Source organism: Malaya genurostris, chromosome 1 (assembly GCF_030247185.1).
Source record: "Malaya genurostris strain Urasoe2022 chromosome 1, Malgen_1.1, whole genome shotgun sequence".
In the NCBI taxonomy this organism is placed as follows: Eukaryota; Metazoa; Arthropoda; class Insecta; order Diptera; family Culicidae; genus Malaya; species Malaya genurostris.
The window spans coordinates 71,234,611-71,250,185 of NC_080570.1; the positions used below are offsets into that span (position 1 = coordinate 71,234,611).

Sequence of the window (15,575 nt, forward strand, 5' to 3'; positions counted from 1 at the left end):
GTTGTCGGATGATATAATTTTTTCCTGACTGGAAAACAGTACCGATTTCGTTCAGCAGCAACTGTCAAACATCCAATATAAGTGAATGTTTGGGGTGTATTTTAAGAGCTAAGTGTTACACGCATGAGCCTAAAGAGGGTTTACCTTCCTATGTGACTGTTGGTCAAGACACATGGATTCTGTGTAAATTGCTTGTCACATTCGACAATCAGATGGCTAGATGTCAATATTATTGAAACGCTGTTCATTATGGTGCGCCCTGTGATAAACCAAAAAAGAAAACATCTACACCAAAGGATAATGATACTTTCTCCACACTGCTTTCAAATAACCTCATATTTTCTGTGACAACATCTTCGAAAAACTTTTTATATTCAGTTTACGGTATGGCCATCAGAGCCATCTGTGATTTTTCCATAATCTCATCTCGGGTACTGAAACGCGTTCCACGGAGCGGTTTCTTGAGTTGACCGAATAGGAAAAATCGCAGGGAGCCAAATCAGGTGCATTCGGTGGTTGCTGAATGGTATTCGTTTTGTTTTTAGCCAAATGTTCACAGATAACGATGGCATTGTGTGAAGGTGCGTTATCGTGGTGCAAGATCCTCGAGTTGTTTGTTTAGCCAAATTTTTCTACATCGAATGAACCGTGAGTACATTAGCAATACCCTGCGGCCTTATCTGCAGTATAAATAAATGAAAATAGTATACTACATAAGTAAATATACTTACGATTGACTGCTGTAGCTAACACTGATTCGGCATTTTTTTCCACTACCTGTGTTAACTTGCAGTCAACGTATACGGTTTGTTTCCGTCCAATGCGCGTAAATAGTGACTGTATTGTATATAAACGACGATGCCCACCATCTGTTTACTGGTTTGCTGATCACTAGTAAAATATATATGACTAGACTTATTTATGAGTCCGACTCGCGAACCGGTTGCAAAGCCGGTACGGCGCAAAGAAAAGGTGAAAATGATTTTTGTTTGTTTTTTTTTCGGTGAGATATGACTCAAAGACGTTCTCACACGCGATATTCGAAGATGACGATTCTGATGCCACATGTGTGCTGCGGAAGTTGAACTCGGTAGAATCACCTGATCACCCGATGTTGTCACAGTTGTTGTTATAATTGTGGACTTCAAGTAACTTTTGCTGGAAAAAACATACATACTAGTTTCTGAATTTGCAATATTTATCTAACAATTTATTTCTGGACTATACACACATCCAAACAAAAATTTCTTCATAAAAATATTTGCACATATGTTTTATTATTTTTAAACTAACTTTAAACATTAGGTTTTTTCAATGATGTTGAGTTGAAAAGTATGATTACATTCAACTTCGAAAGTAGTACGTTCTACGCTGAAGCCCAAAAGTAAAAACTCTCTATTTGAATAGTTGTGAACTCGAAATTTGACAGCTCCATGCTGTGACATATTACCAAACAACAAAAACAAAACTCTGTGACATAACAAAACTCTGTGACATATTACCAGTCAAACGAAACAGGGCGTTTATAATCGTTAGAGTTGTAATCAATTTACATATTTATAATGAGGAGGACTTAATCCCATTCAGATCATCTGGTATCAACACAAATTGGCTTAAGTGGCACGTGCAACCACTGGGATACCATTCGAATCAGTTCGTCGAGATCGTGAAATGTAGGTAGATGCACTCAATTTTTTTCCGGAAACGGCAATGCCGGTATTTACAAACTTACATTAAAATGAATGAACTTATGGTCCCATAGGTTGATGATGAATTTTATCCAGATCTGAATCCCGGTTTCAGAATTACAAGGTGACACGTGCACACAAAACAAAACAAAAAAAAAACCTATTCTTAATCCACAAAGTGATGTGATATTACCCTTCAGTCTCATTAAAACAATCTTTGCCTTTTTAGTAAATAATTTCTGACACGAGTTCGGGTTTATTTTTGATTCGAATTAATTCGATTCGAAAATTTCGAATAGTAAACAAAAGCATATTGGGCAACATTGCTCGAATGAAATGTCTTTCTCCTATTGCTTATGTTTTATATATGTTACTGTAAGCTCTGTCAAAATACTGTGTTATTATTATTATAATTATGTTCGTCTTCTTCCCGGTGGCTTTAACCTTGTGGTCGTTCGCCACAATTTGTTTGGACATCAAATTACAAGATATATGAATGTGAATAATTAAAAACCCTGTTTTGAAATTTTCATACGTTTTTTGCATCATATTTTTAAATAACGGATTTTCAACACTCATCACCCGGTTTACAATAATTCGGAAACTAAAATCGAGCCCGGAAAAAATTTAACTGGAACTTCCGGGACCATAAGGTCTTCTATTTAGATCTAAGTTGATGAAAATTTATTTAACCCTCACTTGTAAAACAGAAAGATCCATGCTGGTGTTTTTGAACATAATTTTTATATTCTCGGAACCGGAAATCGGGGTTACTTCTGCCATCAACTAACATAGACCTACTAATTGGAATGGGTTTGAGTCCGATTTTAAAGATTTTACAGGTTTTTGCATCGTCGCCTTTAACGACGGTTTTAATATTAAACACATATCATCCAGTAACTCTGGAACTGGAAGTGGGATCCAGATAGAATCCAGGAATAATCGTAAGACCTTTCTTTTGAATCTAATTTTGAGAAAATTGGTTAAGCTATCCCGGAGAAAATTGAGTTTTCGTTTTCGAAACCGAAATCAGGAGACCGGTATATCCGAGTGAGTTTGTCATCAATTAACATGTCCTGTTACGTAGATGAACTTAGTAGCTATTTTTCAGAAATTAGCTCTTCTTTACATCTGTTCTCATTAATCCAAATTCTTGGCCTGGCAGTTTTTTAATTCATCACTTTGTAATTCTGGAACCGGAAATCAGATCCAAATGAAATAAAGAAATGCGGTAGTAATACCATACATTTGACTCAAAGTTTGTGAAAATCGGTGTAGCCATCTCGGAGCAAAAGTGAGTGCATATTTTTTGCACTTGTTTCGTTGTAGTTCCGGAAATGTAAGTCTGATCCAGATGAAACTAGAAAAAATCTATCCGGAAGTAGGACATTTCAATTGAACCTAAACCTGTGTGAGTGCATTTTTTTTTCAATTTCTTGCGCATGTAACACTGAAATTCCGTAACTGAAGGGTGAAATCTGGATGAAAATCTAATATTTTCTATGACAAAATGAGACCTTTTATTTCAATCTAGTCTGTGAACATCGATCCAGTCATCCAGTGAGTTAATATTTTTGTTGCATACACATATACACGCGCGGGAATTTTGCGCACTATGATTCCTATGGTATATGACAATCGCCTTTTCGGACCTTGATTAGAGCGTCTATTTTTTTATAAGTGATTATATTTGCTTTCTTTATGAGAAAGGTAAAACATTCACTTTTTTCCAGGATGGTCGAACGGATTTTCGCCAAGGGTAGTATCTATTACCTTGTTATAAAATTTTACTCGAATCCAGGGTGATATCAAAAACGGGAAAAAATTTCATTCTCTCTAATTAAAGACGCTAAACCGATGTTTATCATCTTAAATAAGAATAAAAGATTCCATAAAATGCTATTGTAATCGATCCAGATCCGACATCCGGTTTCTTGATTACAGGATGATTGAAAACGTCTACTTTTTTTATTTTAAGTTTGACGTGGCCTTTTTACAAAGAATTTTTTTTTCTTAGGGGCTGGGGTCCACTAGGAGATTGATAGTACTTATTATCTTTCTCCGGACAGTATACCAGCCTAGATGCCGTGTTGAATCCGGCGGAAAAAATGAGCCAAGAATAGATCCACTGGGTTCCTGCTTCCATGTCGTAAAAGGCGACAATTGCAGGAGTTCCTTTATCCTTTCAGTTATTAGATATTTTCAACATTTCACTTCTGATTACTCTATTTTACTAAATTATCTTTTCAATCAACTTATTAATTCGCGACTAGCTTTGGATAGAAGTTTTATTTGATATGTTTTCTTCATCTATGTTATTGTTTGTCTTACAAGATTATAAATTGAATGATAAAAATCAACTATTGCGAAAATTCGTTAATATTACAAAGCTAGTAACAGAGATAACATATATCGGTATATTGAATAAATAGTAAAAAATACTTGATAAATAAATAATTTTCTCTCGGTAGCCGGCTGCCCAGATCAACCAATATAACCAATTATTAAATAATTAAAATAATAAGGCGGAAATAATAAAAAATCAAGTCGCGCGTGAAATCTGTGGACCTTTGCTTGATGATTTAAAATGATTTTATGAAAATTTATAGAATATGTAACTACAATGAATTTCCATTTAGAAAAAATAAGAAAGTTTTTATTCGTTACGCAATAGTATTTCAAATTTTCGTTCAGTTTCCACGAATAAGAACTGTGAATCAAGACTCCTCAGGACTTCAGTATCGGATATTGTTGAAACGTTCACTCGGAAAGCCAGTGAGTTTAGTGGTGCATCCGAGCATCTTGAAACCAGAACGTACTAGGTCGCACGCGAATACTACAATTACTGAAATTTATACTAACAAATATCCTGCTCCCGTGACACTTGTGGAGTGCGCAGTAGTATATACGGCCTCTAGTAACAACAAGTGTTGGACTAACATCCCTCTCCATTCCTTAGACGATCTACGTTCGGCTAATCCCGATCAGTAACGGAGTAGCAACCAGGGGTGGTTGCTCAAGCTCAAGCCTTTTGACAAAGATTTTTTTTCTTAATTCTGGATCTAGTTGTTATCTTCTTTCTTGGAAGAGAGGTGTTTTCATTGCTATCCAGCGATGGAAGCTGGAGCAGTGGTTTGCTATTCACGCGAATATTTTTATCCACGTCGTGCCGAGACGCCTATGACACTGGCCCTTCTTTCTCACCCACTTGTGTACCGAATGGCCTGTAAAAACCGTAAAACGATGCACAATGAGTTTTGGTTCGAATAAATACATTCTACTCATTTTAACAAACTAATGTTTTTCGTGGGTTTCAGGAAGTGCTTTAAATTACAACAAATCCATTTTCGGCTGTAGTTTTTGTGTTTCATTTCTCGAATGGACAATGTATGGAACACTTGTAGAACTAATACTATTTGATACTATGATTTTGCTGAAGAAAGTATGTTGATACGTTAAGGCGTTTAAGAGTTATGCAATGTTTTTGAGATTTTTTAAGGTATTTTTAAGACTAATTTAAATAAGTTAAAAAAATAACACCCTTCCAATTTTCTCTTAAATTTTTACTCATGACCTTTCAAGAACCGCATAGGATACATTTTTATCGATCTGGCATCTAATGAATATTGACATTTGAAGCTTGACTAGTTTTTGATGAAAAAATAATCATAACTTTTTACTGGTAGCTCATATGAAAAAGCTTGGTTAAGCAAAATTATGCGCAATAATTAGTACAACAACTCTTCTGAAGAAAACTTTTCCGTAGAACGTTTCACAAAAAAAGTGATTTTTCAGGAGCCACCCTACTTTACTCGGGAAAAATGATGTAACTCGATCAAATGAAAAGCTAGAGGTGCTTTTTTCAGCAAAGTTGCTCAAAATAAAATTTTCTACAACTTTATTGTACAACAAAATCATTTTTAAGGAAAGTTAGATTTCAGATTTCAATCTAAATGAGGACCACCCTAGTAACATTTTTCATCAAATGGAGCGCCATTTGATTACAAACAACTTTTGTGAAGACATCAACTACAAAAAACTAATATTTAATTAGCGAAAATATTTTTCTCACGCTAATTTCCCGTTTCGGACCATAGTGCACTGGTTTTGTGTCACTTTTGTTGACGGAATCATCGTTATTACTTTTATTTGACCAGGTGTTGGGTGCGTTGTTAGCTACAGCAGGCTTACTTTGCTTTACATGAAAAGCAATTGATGGTTTCGTTAAGGAGAATGCTGTAGATGTCTTCTTGTCCAGTTTATCACATGGCAATATTGACATGTAGCCATCTAATTGCCAAAGGTTACAAGTGATTTACATGGAATCCTTGTATCCTAGCACAAAATCACATAAGAATATATAGCCTTCTTCAAGTGCATGCGTACGCCATTTAGGATACCGGGTAAAAAGTTATTCCAAACTTCCCTTTCGATGCAAAGAATCTCTCCGTATTGTGAAATTGTTTTGCGAATTTAAGTATCGGGGACGCATGAGGATAGATCATGTACACGCACTTCTATAGCACTCTATCCCATATACACTGGTATGTTGTACTTGATGTTTTGATACTTATTATCTTTGGCGAATTGAATTGCTATCAGCTCTATAAAACTGGATGTAAACAATATTATTTGTTCTGTTGCGTTGAAGTAAATGCACATGTTTAATATCAAGATGAATTTGCTCCTTAAGCAAACCATCATGTTCTGGTAGGTCGAATTTTACATTGCCTGAAGCAAAGACATCATATTAACAAGATATCCAGCTCTCACATTTCCCGAACAAATAATTGGCAACATCCTTTTTTGCGAGCATGTCGCCCTCAGGTGAGTCCGCATCGAATCTCATACATAGAAGTAGGGGAGAGAAATGTCAAATTCGTACGCGCCAAAATAGCAGGGCTGTGCACCCATACAATTGACATGACATGTTGAATGAGACGCCGTGCGATGGCGTTGCTGAACTGAAGATTGAGATCGCTCCAAGCTGACAGGGTCTCCCTGAAGTCAACAATAATTGTATTCTTTCGTAGTGGCAGCGGTAGCATTTGTTCATTTGCTTCACTCATTTCGGAATCGTTCTATTGTTTACTACACAAAATTGTACTTGGTTTCTGTCGTACTTGGTTGACTGCCTTGGATGAGATATGAAAGTGAGCTTGAGCCAATGTGGTAGAAACAGGTGGGGCAAACACAACTCTTTTGTGTTAGTGAAATCAACTTTGCTTCAGCAAGCCAAGTAAAACTAAAAACCACGTGCTTGCTTTCGTCACACCGTTTGGACTAGTTGGCATTGAATCAAAGCATGTTTATTTTTCATGTATGTCGTCATACCGAACTATTTACAAATTTTTGATTACCTACGTAAGCAAGCCATGTGGTCTGCCCCACCTGTTTATATCACATTGAGCTTGAGCGACCACCCCTGTGCTTTGGATGAGATGTGAAAGTGAACTGAAAACATCAACTTAAAAAGTGTGTTTCATAAGTGACAACTTTGAAAGAAGCGTATTTCTGAATGCTGATTACTTCTAGTTTGCCCAACTTTTTAGATGGTAGTCAAACAAATTTACTTTAGCTGTACCAGTTCTCAGTTTTCGATTCCGCAAGCCGCGAAAGTAGTCACAGCGGAATGGAACTCACATCGATTTCTTTTAATGACTGGACTAATTTTCGTATACTCTTCGAGATGAGAGACCCAGACATCAGAATCGAACTAACATCGATATATCATAAATAGATAAGCCTATTTTCGTAAGCTTAGATCCAAATAAGAGGAACTATCGATTGTTATTTAATTTAATTTGGAGAGAGAGTAGAGTGTACAAAATTTCACACAGTCATTCAATACACGGGTAAAAATGAATCAAATGGGGCAATCTTGCAAATTGATGTTTAAACAAACTCACTTTGCATCACATAATTTGTCGATTACGACGCAAGGGGCTGGGGTCCACTAGGAGATTGATATTACCTCTTAGCTCTCTCCGGACAGTACCAGCCTAGATGCCGTGTGGAATCCGGCGGAAAAAAATGAACCAAGAATAGATCCACTGGGTTCCTGCTTCCATGTCGTAAAAGGCGACAATTACTGGAGTTTCTTTTTCCTTTCAGTTATCAGAAATTTTCAATGTTTCACTTCTGATTACTCTATTCTACTAAATTATCTCTTCATTCAATCTATCAATTTCCGTCTAGCTTCGTTCGTTTCAATCTATCAATTTCCGTCTAGTTTTATTTGGAATGTTTTCTTCTTCCATGTTATTGATTGTCTTTCAGGATTATAAATTGAATTGATAACTATTGCGCAAATCCGTTGATATTACAAAGTTGATAATAGAGATAACATATATCGGTATATTGAATACATAGTAAAAAACACTTGATATTAATATTTCAAACTACAAATTGATATTTTTCTCGGTAGCCGGCTGCCCAGATCAACCAATATAACCAATTAATAATTTTATTAAATAATTAAAATAATAAAGCTGAAATAATAAAGACGCGCGTGAAATCTTTTTATTTTTATTTGGTGATTTAAAATGACTTAATAACAACTGTTTTGAATATGTCAATGCAATGAATCAACTATTTTGTCTAAATCCTATTCACTCGTTTATTTTGTATCACGTAATTTCATTTAAAAAAAATAGGGAAGTTTTTATTTTTTACGCGATAGTATTGCAAATTTTTCTTTAGTTTCCTCGAATAAGATCTGTGAATCAAGACTTCCCGGGACTTCAATATCGGATATTGTTGAAACGTTCACTCGGGAAGTCAGTGAGTTTAGTGGTGCATCCGAGCATCTTGAAACCGGAACATACTGAGTCGCGCGCGAAACCAATACTGAAATGTTTACTAACAAATATCCTTCTCCCGTGACACTTGTGGAGTGCGCAGTAGTATATACGGCCTCTAGTAACAACAAGTGTTGGACTAACATCCCTTCCCATTCCTTAGACGATCTACGTTCGGGCCTGGCCGGCGCCGGTACTGATCAATGATTTCTGGGATTACCAGAAGATGTACATTGAAGGATGATTTACCAGTCCCAGGTTGGATCATCTAGAAACTCCCTGTACAATTTCAGCTAATCCCGATCAGTAACGGAGTAGCAACCAGGGGTGGTCGCTCAAGCTCATAATTTGTCGATTACGACGCAGTTGACCTTAAGCTTACGTGTGACTATGCGCTCTGGACTGTCTTTCTAAGCACTTTTGTAAAAACGAAGAATCGTATTATGCGAGTTATTCAAAAGTAGGAGTCACGCCAATGTGATAGCGCAGATCTTTAGGAATTTTGTCCTACTCTGCACCTGTGTGAATTCAAGGTTAAACTTGCTAGAAAAATAATTCATATAAACCTCAACACCACCACTCGAAAATCGTTTTACAAACTCTAAATTTCTTATATAAAAAAAAATAACTGAGTTTATGGCAAATCGTAAGGATCACGATTGAACAGAAACGATGTTGTCGGATGATATAATTTTTTCCTGACTGGAAAACAGTACCGATTTCGTTCAGCAGCAACTGTCAAACATCCAATATAAGTGAATGTTTGGGGTGTATTTTAAGAGCTAAGTGTTACACGCATGAGCCTAAAGAGGGTTTACCTTCCTATGTGACTGTTGGTCAAGACACATGGATTCTGTGTAAATTGCTTGTCACATTCGACAATCAGATGGCTAGATGTCAATATTATTGAAACGCTGTTCATTATGGTGCGCCCTGTGATAAACCAAAAAAGAAAACATCTACACCAAAGGATAATGATACTTTCTCCACACTGCTTTCAAATAACCTCATATTTTCTGTGACAACATCTTCGAAAAACTTTTTATATTCAGTTTACGGTATGGCCATCAGAGCCATCTGTGATTTTTCCATAATCTCATCTCGGGTACTGAAACGCGTTCCACGGAGCGGTTTCTTGAGTTGACCGAATAGGAAAAATCGCAGGGAGCCAAATCAGGTGCATTCGGTGGTTGCTGAATGGTATTCGTTTTGTTTTTAGCCAAATGTTCACAGATAACGATGGCATTGTGTGAAGGTGCGTTATCGTGGTGCAAGATCCTCGAGTTGTTTGTCCACAAATCTGATCCTCTTCGACAAATTACTTCACGTAAACGTCTCATAACGCCCACATAATACTCCTTGTTGACGGTCTGGCCTTGTGGAAATAATGATACACAACACTGGTGTAATCAACAAAAACTGCACGCATCGCCTTCTTTTTTTCTCATCATCATTCACAGACTCACGGCCGCTTCTGAAACGTTCGTGCCACTGATGAACCACTGTTTTCTTCAGAGTATCGTTGCCGAAACACTCTTCTAACATTTGTAATGTCGTTGTTGCAAATTCAATTGCATTTCGAAATTTGTACAAAATCGAATACACGCACAATCGCAGATGTACTCAATACAACGTAACTGTCCAGGTATCAAGCGGAAAAATTGATAGAATATCAATGACAGATGTGGCGACCTAAAAAAATCTAATCGGGCGACTAAGAGCGCCACACGGTGGTGATTACGAGAAATTTTTAATCAATGTAGTATAACGAGATCCAGCTGTAAAAAGTCATGATATTTCAACATGAAATGGGCATCTTAAGCTTAAGGGTAAATGAATCGAAAAAACATTGAAAAAAACACCACACCTTCCGAACGTAGAGTTGCCCTAATTACCTGTAAATGTTATCTATAGTAAACACAATTGTGACATGTGTGCGTCACCCTCAATCCAGCATACGCGCACATCGACGTCGTTCTACTCGGGATACTTAAAAAAATCAAATTTCGAACGAATCTCCGTAAACATATAAAATAACACATTTGCGCGAAAAATTGTACGCACGCAAAAACGGACAATCGCGTAAACTATCAAATTCATTTAAACACAAGACCACGTGAGATTATTCGCACTGATGAATTACGTATTGTCTATACAAAGAAACACGTTACTTTAACTTGTTACATTTTTGTTTTCATCGCGCATTAAAAAATTCTGCATCCCCTCATTTCAAATAAATGTATGCGCAGTTGATGCAAATGGCAGAGGATGATACGTGTCTGAATTTTGCTCTCGCATTGCGATAATCCGAACTATACGCGAAGATAAGGTATAAACTACTCGCTAGCGTTCTGTAAACATTCTAATTTGCTGTAAAATCTGTTAAAACAGAGTCTCAAATTTCGTATCGGATTGTAGTTTTCTGACGGGCCGGCGGTTCACAGTATAAGGCACTCACGAGTCGGCTGCGAAGTCTGTTGAAACAGAAAGTCAAGTTCCTATCGAAATTTAGTACCCTAACTTTGCTTTACGTACTTTTACAGTTTTATTTTTGTCGATTGTATACATTGGGAATTTAAATAAACAAGCTATCGATAATAGTATCTATACTTGTTGAATCATGACAGATGATTTATTATCTTTTTGTGAGCGTTGAGCAAAAAAATAGTCTACCTATTGCAATCAACAAATAAAATCCACAGAACAATTCAAATGTAAAAATGGTCGATACATTTTATTTTGTAGATCGGTTTCGAATTATATGGAATTCGTAATAGACTGCTTCAAAATCATAATTTTCTTACTTTCCAAACTTTTTAATTTTTTCTTCGAAACCCGATTTAAAAACCATAGTTAGAGAATTACTAATGTTCGTTTTAGGCTTCTTCACATGCATACTTATATTTTTCATTTTTCTATCAGCTGTTTCGGAATTAGTTTCAAGTACTGTAGCAAAAATAAATACTATTCGTATCGCCCACTAAAACCTGTTTTAAATTCTAAACCACGTTGGCACTCAGTAACATTATGAATACAAATGAATAACGACACAACAAACAATAACTGCACAAATGATTGACCGGTGTATTTTTATCTGTTTCTGGTTTCTATAATTATCAGGTAACCGACAGGCCGAGGGATAAACAAGTCAACAGCACAAGTCTGCTTCGTAACCGACGGAGAGAGTGAATGAGCGACGTAAAACAAAAAAGTTGAGATAGGTCCACTAAATACGCCAACCAAAAATGAACATTGATCCAAGTAACGTATCTCAAATGATAACAACAACACCAATTTCATCGTCAACAGGGGCAGAAGAAGAGGAAGAATCGACACTGGTCGAAATTTCACCTTCATCATCATCTTCACCGACAACGGTATCATCGCCATCGCCATCCTTCCGAACAAACAGTGCTAGTGTGGATGAAAATGCCGAACCACATCCGGAAATGAATATCGGTATCGATTCAACGCCGACTATAGTATTGGCTACGAGCGGAAATACATCTAGGTCTGACTCGTCAGAAGCAAGCACCGTGGCATTAGTAGACGACTTAACTCCTCAGCAGCGGCACCTTCAACAGCAGTTACTACTAGCACCAGTGGGAGTACAAGTTACTGGTGAACACTCGTTGAAGCAACAGTTGCGACACCACATACCAATTGAATCTTCATCATCGCTGTCAACTCCGTCCTCATCCGAAGAATACGACGAATCTATGGTCCCGTGTAGCACCGAAGGTGCCTTGAACGTTTTCAACAGCAATAATCAATTGAACAACAATAACAGTTCCGCAGGAGTAAGTGAGCAGCAGGCAGTTATTCAAGCGTGCTCAGTCGAAAGTGTCCTTTTGCCATCGACGACGGCCACAGTGATTACAAGCACACCGGAACGTGCTTCAGGTTGTAAGGAGAAGTCCGCACAGAGCAATGCACCAATAGAGATAGTACAAATTTTCCCCTCCACCGTAGCACCGATATTTTCCTCGATAGCATCTTCTTCATTCTCATCTTCCTCCCCTTCAAACACATCGTCAACGTCCTCGTCAGCATCATCACCTTCAGTTTCGCCACTGGCAGCTGATCAACAACCCACAGCAACAGGCACACCATCGTCGCAAATTCAATCTAATGAAATGAAAAATTTGGTTCCTCCCAAAACGGAACCGAACATCGCAGAAAAAATCGACGACACTCTAGACCAAGAGGTGCCTCAACAGCAGCAGCAGCAGCAACAGCAGCAAAATAATAACAAATCTTCGATCGTGCGTCTTAACAGCACAAGTGAACGAGCAGGCAAAAGCAGACGACGGCGAGTTACATTCCCGGAAGACGAGCATCTCGTGACTGGTTACCTTGAACCGATTAATCCTTGGGAGAGTGGTATGTACATTTTACTGTTTGATACATTTTAAAATGATTTTAAAACGGCAGTGATTTTAACCATATTTCTAAAATATACGTGTAACAGAGTGAAATATTTTTCGTGAATTTATGTTGGCAAATCATTATATTATGAGAAAATATGATAAACTCATTATTCTGTAGCCTGATTTAGAAGACAATAATTGAGGGTTTTTAGAATTGCGATACAATTTTTGGATTTGCTCATTATATTGTGGAAAAAAATACCAACTCTTGTCTGTTCGTTCAGTGCAAATATTTATTTAATGTATTGAAATATGAATGGTGTAATGTAAATTTTTTCTGTAATACCAAGATATTGCGTTCTGTAGCATAAAACATAAAAAACATGCCGATTTTCAATATGGATAGTATTGAATAAAGCTTATATAACTTCTATTTATATGGCAACAAATAGTGAAATATTCCTCAATTTTAAATTCGAATGCTGGTATTTATGTGTTTGAAAAGCGGTTTTAGAACAATTCAGATTTAGATCAAGATGATAGTGATGAAATTGAATGTAGTACCTTTTCATTTTCCATTATTTTACGTAGGACTTCTTTCTTAGGTACGAAAATGTAAGAAAATGATTGGATAATAGTTGTAATACTCAATGCATACCGTTTAATGGGTTCAATAATAAGAAATAGCAACAACATAGACGACCACTGATTCCTTTGAAGCATTTTCTTTCTGGTGGAACAACAAATCATAGTTAGTCTGAAAATTTGTTTTGTTATTTCACTTCGCCTGGATTTCTTCTATGTGATTCTTTTTTTTGTCATTCGGTAAACTTAAATATTTTGCTTGATTAGACAATGGCAATTCAAAGCCATTCAATTTGGTATCGTGATTGTTGTTTGGGTTAAGACAAGAAGCTCTGGGTCTGTTAGGAAATATATATTTTTTCTGTTATCAGTCCAGTGTTTCAATTTCAGTAGAGCATGGGATCATAAGAATGAAATGACAAGCTGTAAATAACATTTTCAATACATTCATCCATAGAAAATATATTACCAGGAATCAATATTATCTTGTTTTGTGGCCTGTCTCATATAGAAAGGTATATGTAATCTTTTGAAAAATCGACTAGTACAAATTTCATCGAACTAAACAATCTCTCTCTGTGTGTGTCAAATAATCCCATTAGGTTTTCTCGGGGATGGCTGAACCCGTTTTGACAAACTTAGGTTCAAATGAAAGTTCTTGTGGTCCCATGCGTAATTCCTGAATTTCATCCGGATCTGACTTTCGGTTACGGAATTATAGGGTAAAGTGTGGTAAAAATGGTATACTGTCACTTGAATCGGCGAAACAAAAAACGTAAACAAAGTTCTGGCCTCAAAACTACTCCAATGTGTAGTCATTATCAGTATACTACCAAACGAACCGATTTCGGCAATCCTGGTTCCCGGGTTTCGATTAACGACGAGAGATAGTAGTCGTATACTCAAAAATGGATATCACTCACTTTTCTCAGAGATGGCTGAACCGATATTCCCAATATTAGGTCCTACAAAAAATACTGATTTTTCCGGATTCTACAAAAATTTACAATCGTTTGTAATACGACGTGAAAAACGTATAACATCTTTTAAATTTGAATCAAAACTAATAGAGTTTGGAAGTACCTGCAATAGTGGAACTGACTTCGTTTTCTCATGGATGGCCGATATGTATTTCCACTGAATGTATCGTGTGGTAACTGAAATTCATCGTTTTCAATAATTTTACTGAAATGGGTAAAACTTTTCCTTAGTTTGGTGAAAAAAGACGTTTCAAAGTTTACAGTACCGTGTCAGTAATTGTTCCGTAACTTATACATACGATTGATTTAAGACACCGTTATTCTGCATGAAGAGGAAATGTGGTCAATAGCCATTTTAATTAATCCGCCTAGTGGTGTGATAATGCCAATCTCTTGTCATTCACACTGTTTCGTTCAAATATTTTTCTATTAAGATGAATTGTAACACGAGTTTGGGCTCATTTTTTAATACAAATTCATTCAAATTAATTCGTTTAGATCATAAAATCTTTCTTCTGCGCTTACGTCACATATTCGGAAACATTCTTCAAACTAAATGTATTACCAATAATACATTTGAACTTGATCATTGATCAAATCTTATAAAATTGTGCCGATCGAAAAAAAACTATTTGTCGGTTGCGTTACTTATACGATCATATCTCCTGAACCGAAAGTGTTAGTCATACGATTATCGAACTTCTATAATAATCTAATTGTAGCCTTCATATGACATTAAGTCTTTTGAAGCCTGTTGTTCCATCTCCGAGAAAATTGAGCGTATAGAAACAAAGTGCGGTTTGTCTATTACATCACTTCTACTATCATATCTCCAGAACCGGAAGTGTCAGTCACTTGATCCACAAATTAACAATAACTTTCAAATGAGTTTAACCTGGTTGAAATCGATTAAGTCATCTCTGAGAAAAGTGAGCTTATAGAAAAATGCCTGCTTTAATCCACCCAATGGTGTAATGATGTCATTCTCATATATGATACTGCGGTATTCTATTCAAAATGTTTCTTTTCGATTTTTGAAAGAATCAAGGGATTGCTTGTGCATTAACTAGTATAACATAGAGAATGAAACAGTTTACTAATCGGTTAGGGTTAGTGGATTCACTATTATATGTACTTCCAGCACCGGAACTC

At 36.5% G+C, this 15,575-nt stretch overlaps 1 protein-coding gene across 4 annotated transcripts in view; it reads left to right on the forward strand.

Moving 5' to 3' along the window:
- Nucleotides 1-15,575, forward strand: part of LOC131440401 (serine-rich adhesin for platelets) — a 52,234-nt gene that overhangs the window by 24,573 nt on the left and 12,086 nt on the right. For all 4 annotated transcript variants that reach the window (XM_058611663.1, XM_058611666.1, XM_058611665.1 and 1 more), the window contains exon 3: nt 11,609-12,871. In XM_058611663.1, the coding sequence (XP_058467646.1) occupies nt 11,734-12,871 (1,138 nt within the window). In that variant the 5' untranslated portion in view covers nt 11,609-11,733. The remainder of the gene's footprint in view (nt 1-11,608; nt 12,872-15,575) is intronic.